The 12,298-nt window shown below is 55.9% G+C and overlaps 1 protein-coding gene across 1 annotated transcript in view; it reads right to left on the bottom strand.

Moving 5' to 3' along the window:
* The window catches only part of LOC118021074 (cadherin-23-like), a 328,706-nt gene extending 325,519 nt beyond the window's left edge, over nt 1-3,187 (bottom strand). Inside the window, 1 exon segment of the mRNA XM_035021097.1 lies at nt 3,121-3,187. Coding sequence (XP_034876988.1) covers nt 3,121-3,187 — 67 coding nt within the window.
* Nucleotides 3,188-12,298: the final 9,111 nt, after the last annotated feature.

Below are 12,298 nucleotides of genomic sequence, written 5' to 3'. Positions count from 1 at the left end.
TAGATAGGAGTCCACCAGCTTTGAATATGGCCGACAGCACCCAGCATCCAGCTTCTCACCGCCGCCAGCCTGAGGGCAGCGGGAAGCAGGGAGGCTCACAGAGAACACAGCATTCGGGCTGCCGCTGCTGAATGACAAAGATTCGGGAAGGGCACAGAGGAGGGCAGTGTCCTGGCCTGGGGCACCTGATCCCAGAATGACTGGCACCAGGCGCAATTTGGGGACGCCAGGCCAGGAAACACTGACTTTATTCAGGGTCGTGGGATGGGGGGATTCCTCTTTGGGCTTGACGAACACTGGGAAGTGGCAGAGCCTTGAATCAGCTGGGCCTGGATCCAGCCCACGCCTGCCTCCCCAGGTCTCTGATCGCTGATGGGGGGCTGGAAGCACGGGGGCTCACACTGAGATCCATGCTGTGGGGAGCCCCCTGACAAGGGAGGAGTCCTGGGCAGAGAGGACAAAGCTAGAGGCCTTACATGCATGGCCTCAGGCAAATCCCTCTTTCTCTCTGGCCCCCATTTCCAAGCGTCAGGAGAAAAGCCCTGCACTGCCCTCCCAGCCCGCCTCCCTGCCAGGGGTATCCTGTCGCAGTGGCTGCACTGTGGGCCCTGGGCGTCCCAGGGGTCAGAAGCCTGACCTGCTGCCATCGGGCATGAGAGCTGGTAGCCCCACCATCAGGAACCCCCATGCCTCCTGCCTGGGGACCAACTGCAGGACTCAGCAGGATGCTCAGGGGCCAGGCCAGACAAGGATGGGGCAGGGCAGGGCTGCTCAGGCCTTCACCTCCTGCCTTGCCAACCAGCCCACATTGAGAACACATTGAGACCAGAGAGGAGGAGGGTAGCAAGCTTCGGCAGAGAGATGACAGGCCGACAAGGGGGTGTGACAACTAGGGGGGCTTAGCCGTGAGCCTGACCCATCTCTGACTGCCCAGGATGGGAAGAGAGATCCACTGGGGCTGTGGGTCAGATGAAAACAAAGTGGGGAGAGGTGATGTGGGATGGTCTGGGGGACAAGGGAAGGATTAGGGGTCAGGGGCAGGTGTTGGAAGAGCAGGGTGCAAAGATGGTGTCCTTCAGTCCCTAAGGCAGCCATGGTCTCACCAAGCCAAAGGAATAACACTGGCAACCTCAGATGGGGACCGGAAAGAGGGGACCGTACCCAGCAATGAGAGAGAGAGCACCCCTCATATACACACAAACAGACTAACCCCCAAGCAGGCTGGTTTTGCCATACAGTTGCTGGGTGGTCTCAGGCAACTTGCTTAACTTTCTGTTTTCTGTGCCCCAGTTTTCTTCCCCCGGAGAAAGATACAGCTCATAATCAAAGAGCTAACACGTACTTAGCACCTAATACATGCCAGGCGCTATTCTAAGGGCTTGATATGTGCATTAACCCATCCGATCATCCTGACAACTGAAGGAGGGGAGTCCTATGGTCCTTCTGACTTTAGAGATAAGAGAGCTGAAGGACAGAGAGGCTAAGACACTGCCCCAGGGAGGCCACTGGAGAAGTGGGGCTGGAACCCAGGAGTCCTGGCTCCGTGCTGCTCCCTTGTGCCCACTTGAGCTGCACGAGCCATCTTCCATCCCCAGAGCTCAGGAGGAAGCTGCCACCTCTACTGAGGATACAGCTCAGCTCTCGGCACCTGTTTTATTTTTACATCTGTATTTCTTCTTCACAGCAGGCGGCAGGGTGGGGGGGGGGGGGAGGGCATGCGCGTCCAAGGTCATAGAGCCCCTGGGGAGACTGAGGAGAGTGTCCTGACTTCTACCATTCAGCAGAGCCAGAGGGTCAGAGCTGTCTCGGGTGCCCCCACGGAGGCCTCCCCGAATGGGGCCCAGAGGCAGGTGGGGGAGTGCTATCCTGACAGACGCTCCCGTGGAGGATCAGAGACCCTGACTGAGGCTCAGCCTCACCCTGCTTTGCATGACCTTGGTCCAGCTGCTTCTCCAGGTGTCAGTTTCCCCGCAAAGTCGGCCAGGAGCTGAGAGAGGATCTGAGAGGCCCCCCACCCCCGGGCTCTGCCCTGAGAGTCTGGGACTACATTGTAATCCCGGGCTGCCTGGATGCGAGTGAGCTCCCCATCACAGAGGCACGCCAGCAGAGATCCTTCCAAACTCAGGGGCCAGGAGAGGGGAATTTCAAGAGACTGTCGGGCAGCCAGCGCAAGGCTGGCTTCCTCCGGAGACTCCCTGGCTCCCTGGGGGTGTCGAAGGGGCTGGCCTGACTCAGGAATGTGTTTGCCCGTGTCACCAGGCACACCGTGCCCACAGCTCTTCCCCGGGGACACCCTGGCCCCAGGAGACAGCCAGGCCTGCGGTCCTGGCCTTCCTTCAGCACAGCCCAGAGCTGCTTTGTTCCTGGCCACCAGCTGTCCGGGAGCCAAGGGACCGGCACATGCCCGGGTCTTTCCCAGCCTCCGCCATGGGCACCGGAGCTGATGTGCATCTGGCTGCTGCAGGGGGCAGGGGAAGGAGGGCTGGTCCTCCCTGCAAGGGGAAAGGGCTCCTCACTGCCACACCTTTGCTCCAGCTGGTCCCTCCTCTGGGATTCCCTTCCCGTTGCACCCCTACTCTAAAACGACTTCCCAGGCTTCAAAGCCCAGATGAAAGTTTTCCCTCTGGCTGGGTCCCTCCTGTCCCAGTGAGTCTTTTCTCCTGTTGGACTTCTCTGGAGCCCTGTCCACCCTTCATTACTACTCTGCTCACCTGCATTCGATGTCGTAAGTCCTAGCCATGTCCTCCTCTCCCTGCTAGGCTCTGGGCTCCCCCCCGGAGTCGGGCACCACAGACACACATCCTCACACAGCAGGTTCTCCCACGGCAACTGTGACACCGAACAGAACCGAGGCCGGGCCCTGCATCCCACAAGCACAGTTCGCGGCACGGACGCCTCCTGCCCCCAGAGCTCGCCTTTCCAAGGCTCCTCCCCTGCCCTCATGGGAGCCTGGTATTTTCAGCCCTGGGAGTGCTGCAGGAACTGAGGCCCAGAGAGGGAAGCGCGTGCCCGGTCACACGCACAGCAAGGCAAGGTCTGCAGGCCCGGAGCAGTCCTCTCCCAAACCCCGTCCCAGAGCACGAACCCCGTGTGGCGGGAAGGGCAGAGGGTCGGACTTACCCCAGCATCCGGAGATCAGCACAAACAGCCAGGCCACGAAGCAGCTGGTGGCAGCGTGGCACCTCATGGCTCCTGGGGACACAAGGAAGGAGAGGGTGACAAGTCTGCTCTTGGGAGCCCCGCCCCCACCTCCCCACCCCTGCAGCTCCAGGGAGAACTGGCCTGGGAAGAGGAAAGGGAATCACCTCACATTGGGGGGTGGGGGGGGTGGGGGGAGCGCACGTGGGAAAGAAGGGAGGGTCTGTCTGCATCACTGGGTTTCATCCTCATCCAGGACTGGGTATAACACAGCAGCCTGGGCTGGCGGCAGGGGCCGTGGGGCCGTCTGCCCTCGCAGGGCTGGCTGCACGCCCCGAGAGCAAAGCTCAGCATCCGACACAGGACACATGACTGAGGCATTCTGGGCTCGGTGGGAGGAGGGAGTTGTTGCCTTGGCAGCCCCAAGAGTGACGGGGCTTGGTTAGTGTGGGGACAGGGATAGGAGATGGGTGCTGAGCAGGAAGTCAGGGGCCTAAGAGAGGGCCTGGCAGGCCCAACAGCCTAGATCCCCCAACCTAAGTGCCCAATGGGCATGTCTTTTCCCACTTTTTATATCCACCATATTCTCTTAAAAACTTGGATATGAAAGAAGGCAGCAGACCACAGTGTCCAAAGAGGCACAGAGAGGAGACGTAACTGTGCCGGGCTCCACAGAAAGTCTGTAGAAAGCTGAAGCCAAATTTCTAGGGGCTCAGAGCGAAGCTCCAGAGAGATCTGGGGCCTAGCCTCCAGAGGCTCAGCAAGGCGAGATCCCACCTCTAAGGGTGTTGGGGAGGGTGGTTGCACCCCACAACAGCAGGGCCCTGGTCCTCTGGCCCCTTCTTACCCTCCTAACAGCTCAGGGATGGGCCTCCCGGAGACCAGCAGTGACACCAGGAGGGGCCCACACTTCTCAGCTGGAAACCCCCACCTCTCTCTAAAATGCCAGCCCTGTTCGTGCAGGGACACAGCCCACACACCTCTGCATCCCCTCAGGCCCTAGCCAAGGGCCTGCACATCATCCTCTAGTTCAACAATTTGCTCAGAGACTCCTGGCTCATGGGTGTTGGGGTCAGAATCTGGACCCAAGTTGACCTGCCACCTCCCTTGCGGATGAGCAAGCGGGAAAGACACGGGGAGGTGAAGGGAACTAAGGGAAGGGGTTTTTGGAGAGACTTCCACATGCATGACCCAGGGGCAAGCCACAAGCTCAGATCCCGTCATTCCAGACCTGGAGTGGCCTTTGTCAGCCCGGGCCCATGACATAACCGGGCCGGGGTTCCTAATACACAACCAGCGATGGCCTGTGATGCCCTTTTGTTTCCCTTCTAACTCTGTACTTAAAATGTCCTGATTACTAGGCATAAAACAGCAATTTGAAGAATAAAAGATTCTTAGATGTACTTATATAATAAAAGATGCCCCCCCCCCATATATTCCTGTATTTCCACCCCCTTGAGCTTTAGGATGTTAATAGCCCATCACAGGGGTACCAACCGATACGCTACCTGAGCCACGCTGGGAACATAAAAGAGGGAGATGCCAGGTGGGTGGGGATGATGGCCACTCAGAAGCCACAGGCTCTGTCCACAAGTGGCAGCCGCTGACGTGTTCCAGCCAAGAGGGAACGTGGGCCCCGTGTGGCCAAAGCTTCTGATTTTTCTCAATGAAAAGCTGGCAGCGTGGCTTTTTATATGAGTTCAATTTTTAAATGTTGGCAAATAATTCCCTTTTCATGAGCCTAACAGGACGTGTCTGAAGGCCAGAGTGGGCATGCATCCTACCAGGCCGTCCTCCGCACCCAAGCAAACATGTTCGCATTACACACACGTATGGAGCAGTGCGGCTGTGTTTATCTTTAGAATAATGGAGTCTGCCTCTACACAAAAGAAACTTGCTCTTCTCACATCATGATATTTCACGGATGACCCTCCAGGTCAACGCTGCTCCATCGACCCCCCTCTTTAGGAGCTAAATCATATAGTTCAGAGCGTGGATGGGGCATAAGAGACAAAAGCATCCCCTACGGGTGGGCATTTGGGCATTTCCAGGGCACCACAGGCAAGGCCATAATGGCCCTCCCTCTGCATGGAAGTGTGGGGGGCCTCTGGTTGCTCTTGAACATGGCTCTCCAGCTGCAGCATTACTGGGTTGATCAGCTACCACACTGAGCATGCATGTAAACCTTTATCAGACATCGCCATATTACCTTCTGGAAAGGTGGTAGCAATTCCCACCTGCTCCGGCAGCGTAGGAGAGGGCCTTTGTGCCCACCTGGACGTGATCCCTCTTTTAAATGGCTGCCAATCGGATGCATGAAAAGTGGTATGGCATTGTTGCTTTCATTTGCATCTCCCTAATTACTAGTGAGGTTGAGCATGATGCCTTTTGCTAAATGTTCACTTTCCATCTGTTATCCTGCGTTAGTCTACCGTATCCTGCAAAGAAGCTACCCAGCATTGCTAGCATTATCCCTGATTTACAAGTGGAGAAACCGAGGCACAGAGCAATTAAGTGACAATCTGACATCTCCTGGTGAGTGAGTGTCTTAAAAAAAAAAAAAAAAAAAACAACTCCAGCCCTCTGCCTTTCCAAACCAGATGTTATAAGAATTAAGCAACATCTGCCAAGAACATCATCCACAAATAGCTGGGGAGTGCAGCCATCCTGCGCTGGGGCAGGGGGTGTGGGAAGTTTGCCGTGGAAGGAAGGAAGGAAGGAAGAAAATGAACACTTACTGGGGACAACTCCCACAGACCAGGGATTTTCAGACGTATTCTTTTATTCAATCCTCCCAAATGTCTCTATAGTGTAGATATTATTGTCCCCATTTTACAGAGGAGGAAATGAAGGCTCCCAGAGGTCCTTCTAGGGCGGGAACTGGCTCCCTCACGCCCTGCTGCTATCCCCCATCCCCGACACACCGCCCACCCCATTTCCTAACGTAGAAAAGGGAAGGCAAGGCCCTTCCCTCAGGAGTCCAATACACAACACAATAGACACAGGGTGCATGTCTGCAAAGGGGGTGCACATATGCGCAACACACACACATGTGCAAAATGCATCTCATTTCCACAACTCTGGCTCAGGCTCCGACACTGCCAGGCACACTGTCCCCAACCCATCTCCTCAACCGTCTGCTTCCCCTTCTCTCCCGTGGGTCATCGGCAGCCAAACACAGCCCTCCCTCTGCAGGGTTGGTGCGGCCACCGCCGAAGCATTTCGAAGCAGGGGCAATGTTGGCTCCATGCTGACTCCCCATCCTCAGCCTGGGGCAAGGTGGCCTAGACAGTAGAGCGAGGGGGTACACAGGCTCCAAAGGGTGAAGCAGAGTACCCAGGGCAAAGGAGGGTCCGTCCCGCTACTGGGTTGTCCCTGGGCTCCCAGTTCTTGCTCTTCCTCTGGCCCCTGTGGCTATGGGAGGGAAAGCGAGGCCCAGAGACAGAGGCTAATGGCAGCGGGAGGAGACCCCTGGGCCCTAACCTCCAGCCCAGGTACCATAACGGATGCTGCTCTGTCTGCAGGCATGCCCTTGACATTGGGGCTGCGCAAGTGTCACGTGTCCCCCACAGAGCCTGACCTTGCCCTGTCGTATGCAACAGCCCTCCCACCTCCCACCCAGCACAGCTGCGTGGCCTCCTCCATCACGGGAGGCTATACCGCCCTCAGGACGGGGCCTGAGCTCCTACCAACCCTCACCTGTCCCCACTGGACCAGGAAAGAAACACACAGCCTTTTGTGCTGGGCTTCCTCTCTAGGCCTGGGATAAGTGCCAGATACATGCTCCAGAGATATGAGCAGGGTCTCGGCCGGCTGCCCCCCAAATCTTTCAGGTGCCTGGCTTAGATCCCATTCCCGCAGGAAGACTTCCAGAAATCTCTCAAACGTACCCACCGCCAAGAAGACATGGAACCAGGCCCCACAGCTCTCAGGCTGTCGGTTCTGAACATCCTCCTTCATGCTAAGCCCTGTGTCTGGCACCGGGGGAGGATAAAGGGCCATGAGAATGGCTGGAAACATGCACTAGGTGTCAAATAAGCGATCGAGACTGTTGCTGCTCGGGGCCATCAAAAGAGAAGTGCTGACCCTTGTAGAGGAGGTGAGATGGGGGCTGTACACGTTTCAGGGATTTGCAGGGCTAACATTCACGGAGCACACGTTAGTGCCGGTCACTGGAGTGTGCATTGTGCTCTACGTGCCGGGGCTCAGAGGGTTTGAATAACGTGCCCAAGGTCACACAGCTAGTAAGTGCCTAAGTCTGGATTTGAACCCCATTCTTTTTTTTTTTTTTTTTAATATTTTATTTATTTATTTGAGAGAGAGAGAACACCTGAGAGGGGATAGGGTCAGAGGACGAAGCAGACTCCCTGCCAAGCAGGAAGCCCGATGCAGGACTCGATCCTGGGACTCCAGGATCATGACCTGAGCCGAAGGCAGTCGCTCAACCAACTGAGCCACCCAGGCGCCCTTGAACCCCATTCTGATGGCTACCAAAAGTTGGTCTCCCAGCCTCAGCCCCAACCTTTACTGAGCTCAGACACGTGCCCCAGGGCAGGCCCAGGTTAAGGGCCTGGAGGGAAGGCCCTGGGCAGAATTCTGCATCAACCAGTGAGCCGGACCTGGGAGAGAATTGCAACATACTTCCCAGCCACAGTCTGCAGAAGCCAGTGGCAAGGCCAAGTGCATGTTCCAGGAAGGAGGGGGACAGCTAGGGCTGGGGAGTGGGCTCCTGTTTAATCTGCCTTTCCGGGCTATTGGCATCTCACAAGCCTTGGCCCTGAGCCAGTACCAGCAAGACAATGTATACGTACACCATCAGAGGTGACCAAGTCACCCATGGCTCCCTCCAGCACCATCCCCAAGAGGTTAATACCTCTGTCCCCGGAGGGAACAGACCACAAAAATTACCATACGCAGGGCAGCAACGCTACCCACGTTGGCTTCCACCTTCTCCTGTGCTCAATCCATAAACACCTGCTACTCAGGCAGGCCTGGGCTGAGGGCCACAGGAGAGGCTCTGACAGGTGGCCCAGTTACAGCACCCAGGGAGTCACCCCACATGGGAATCACCTCCCCAGTCAAAACAAAGCCTCCACTTACACCCCCGAGAGCTGGTGAGCTGCAGAGAGAGGTCTCCAAGCCAGGTGTGGCCACACGGCACGTGCCTGCCCTGACACTACTTCCTGCGTGTCAGGCACTGTGCCAGACACCGGCACCCAGAAGAGAACAAGCCGAAGACCTTGCCATGGAAGAGCTGCCACTCCCAGAAGAGACCAACATGGACGGCGTCGCTGGACAAGTTCTACAGTGCGTTTGGAAAAAGGAAAGGAGCAGGATGAGGGTAGTCTGCCTATCACTGAAAGTGCTACACGAACAGACAGTGAAGAAGCAGGAGAGTGAGCCATGTGGTTATCGGGGAGAAATGTCTTCCAGGCAAAGGCCACAGCCCGTGCAAAGGCCCTGAGGCAAGGGTGTGCTAGCACGCTTAAAGAGTAGCGAGGAGGCCAGCGTGGCTGTAACTGGGTACATGGTGGGGAGAGCTGCAGGAGACGAGGCCACAGACACAGTGGGCCCATCACTGATGTGAGTCCACTGGGAATCATGGTCTTCAGCCAGCCAAGAGTGACTTGAAGGAGTCAAGTTTTACTGGAGCACTTGGCTGCTGTGCTGGGGACTGACTGTAGGGGCAGAAGCAGGCAGACCAGTGCAGAGGTTACCGTAGTGATGGAGGCCAGAAACATTTGAGGTCTCTGGCCAGGTACTGGAGTAGAGAGTGTGGGATCTGGCAGATTCTGGGCATATGTCAAGGTAAAGCTGAGCGGGTCTCCTGCTGGAGAAGATGTGGCTGTGCTAGAAAGACCTGAGCCTGAGGGTCTGGCCCAGGCCCCTGGAAGGACGGAGTTGCCGTTAACCAATTGGGAGAAGGCTGCAGGTGGAACAGGCTGAGAGGCAGGGACGGAAGTGCAGTTTGGGGCGTGGTGAGTTTGGAATGGCTGTTGACAACCAAGCAGCAATGTGGGACAGGCACTAGGACACCCCCAACTAGCCCTCAGGCCTGGTATCAGCGTATTGGGGCTACTCGGAGCCACCCGAGGGACAAGATCACCAAGGCCCCACACCCTCAAGCTGAGGCAACTTGGCTACGAATTGATCAACATCTAAAAACTGTATAAAGAGCCACCCTTGGGGCGCCTGGGTGGCTCAGTTGGTTAAGCGACTGCCTTCGGCTCAGGTCATGATCCTGGAGTCCCTGGATCGAGTCCCGCATCGGGCTCCCTGCTCTGCAGGGAGTCTGCTTCTCCCTCTGACCCTGCTCTCTCTCATTCTCTCTCTCAAATACATAAATAAAATCTTAAAAAAAAAAAAAAAGAGCCACCCTTGTGCATGGCCCAGCAATTCTGCTTCCAGAACTCTGGCTGAGGAAACCGTCATGGCAGGGCATGAGAGCTAAGCCCCAGAGATGTTCCGTGCAGCCCCATGGGGCAGCCCACACACCCAGTGGGAACCAGTGCAACTATAGGATGTCCACAGGAAGCAAAGAGAGGCTCCCACATGGATAGGTACGTGTGTGAATGTGCATAGGGCACGGTGTGCACACACAGGACTATTAGGTGAAACAGTTATCTGAGTGCTGAGGCTCTGCCTGATTATGTATTCTTCTACACACTTACTGCATTTTCCACATTTTCTATAATAACACCCAATGTTTTTACAACCAGAGACCTAGCTTATGTCCCCCCTACCAAAACACGGGCAGCAGCCTGTGAACAGACAACTCTGATTAGAAAGTTCTTTCCTATACTCCGCTGAGCCACTCTGAAGCCCACAGTCCCAGGTATGAAGCCCGGAGGAGACCCTTGCGGCTGGCTAATGGTACCCCTCTGTTGCTACTTAGACCCTTCCACAGACAAGGAGCTCCCTCCCTCCTGGGCAGGGTGTCCCAGCTCAGAGACCCCTACCTCCCAGCCCAGCCCTGTTACCCTCTCCCGCTGGGGTGGGGTGAGGGGCATTCTGATTACACCCACCCTCAGGAGCACTTCCCTGTGCTCCAGCCATGGGGATTCACAAGCACAAGAATGGGTTAAACCTGACCTTGGAGATGAGGCCCTGGGCTGCTGCTTAGCCCTGTGCTGTGGGCTCTCCCTTCCCCGGGGGGGGTCGGGGGGCGGGACTAACAATTTAAAAGACAAACAAGTGCCCGAAGGTACTCACATGCTCCCTCACACATACACACAAACTGGGTTCAGGGAACCCCTGCAGGAAATGTGCCCACAAGATGCCCCTGTGGCCCAACCTTGGAGGACCCCTCCTCCCTGTCCCCACTGCTTCCCCCAGGCTGGAAGAAGCCAGGTTCCTCACAAAGCTCCTCCGGATCTGTAGGGGGTGTCACCAAATGGCTCTGGACCAAACCCAAGATAAAGCCCATCACAGCCTGGTTCCTTGGACACAGACGGGAAAGCATGTTCTTGTTGCGGCTGGAGCAAAGCACACTCCCCTCTTCTGGGAAATCGGCCCACTCTGGGCTTAACTCCTAGGACAGGTCCTCACAGTACTATCTCCCACCTCCCCCTGCAACCCAGCCAGGGTACTCAGGAGCAGAGAGTGCACTCAGTAGGGCAAGAGGCAGCACCTTCCCTCCAGCGAGCAAGGGGACAGGAAAGAACAGAGCAGAGGGGGAGGGAAAGGGCAGGAGGGGACAGCTAAGCAGCTTTTCAGTTTCTCAGGAGCGAGAGATTTTCACAGTAGGGTGCCACAATTTAGTTTGAGCTATTATGAATTCCCATAAAATCAGATGCACTCAACTTTGAATAGAAATACAGAAATACACGGCAGAAATCAAATACAATTTGGGGATTATTCACCACCACTACACACAGAGGGGTTTGTGCGTGCAAGGAGGTGCCTGCAGACGACACCATTAGGGCCATTAATGGACAAGCCACTGTCAGCTATTGATGGCCACGCTTCAAAGCCCACCCTATCCAGGCTACTGGCAGGGGAGACTGCTGTGATAGAAGGTCACTAAGAGGGACTTTTCCTGGAAGGAAGGAAAAGACCACCTGTGGCCATTCTATTTGCGCCCTCCCCCGGATCCCTCCCCAGAGTTCCCCCTGACTGAGGCCCAGGGGTGGGTAGGGAGCCAGGCAGGACAAAGAGGGGCGGGACTGAGACCCCCCAGGGTGGGGTGCCACAGCGGCCCAGCATCCTCCACGGGAGGCCTGGTATCTCTGAGTCCCCTTGACCTACACTTTAAAAAATTTACTCAGTAGGCAATATATTTTAGTCTCTTCATTTTGGAAGTAATGCACAGACATGGTCCATAACGGTATAAAAGGGCGTGTAGCAGGAAGGGAGTCTCCCCTCTACCCAAGCCCACATCTTCCCAGAGGCCACCCTGGAAGGAACGTTCCTGAAGTACTATATGTATACACAAGGATACAGCAGACAGGTCTCTCCCTTTCTTAAAAAAACTCGAAGCAGTGTCCATGCTATCCTGCTCCATTTTGTCACGTGACAGTACATCCTAAGACTGTTCTGTTTCAGAACATACAGAGCTTGCTCTTTTTAGCAGCTGTGGAGTGTCCTATACGGGGGACCAAAACTTACTCCCTGCTGATGGACATTTAGGTTGTTTTTAACTTTTCACTTTAACAAAATGAAGCCCCAGTGAATATCCTTGTTCCTCTATCTAGACACATGGCATGAAGAAGGAAATTTTCATATTTTTATAGCTGTTGACAAACTGCTCTCCAAAGAGGGTGCACCAAGTTGCACACTCCCCCCCCCCACTCTTAGAAAAGGGCTGGTTTCCCCACACAGATAGATACCAGAACTGGCCACTCACTATGGTTTTGAGTTCCAGAAAAGGTAGCTGAGGCTCCTCAACCTCAGACCCCCAGCCCCATCAGGGCGTGGAGTTAGAATGGAGTAGATCAAGGTCAGCTTCCTCCTATGCCCCTGGCTCACCAGGAGGGTCAAAGCCAACAGATCCTGGCCCAGATCCGGGCCGTTGCCGCAGTCTGCACCCTCTCCCTCACTGGGGTCACTGCCAGTCACCACACCCTATAGTCTCCCTATGTGCCTTGGCCAGGCTGTTCTCTCTGCCTGGAGCACCACCTGCGTCCATCTTACATGTCCAGCCCCGACTTCAAGGCACAGC

This window comes from Mirounga leonina, unplaced genomic scaffold, assembly GCF_011800145.1.
Source record: "Mirounga leonina isolate KUSES-001 unplaced genomic scaffold, KU_Mleo_1.0 Mir_114, whole genome shotgun sequence".
Lineage (NCBI taxonomy): Eukaryota > Metazoa > Chordata > Mammalia > Carnivora > Phocidae > Mirounga > Mirounga leonina.
Note: the sequence above shows the minus strand (reverse complement) of the source record. Positions and strands in the feature narration are given on the sequence as shown.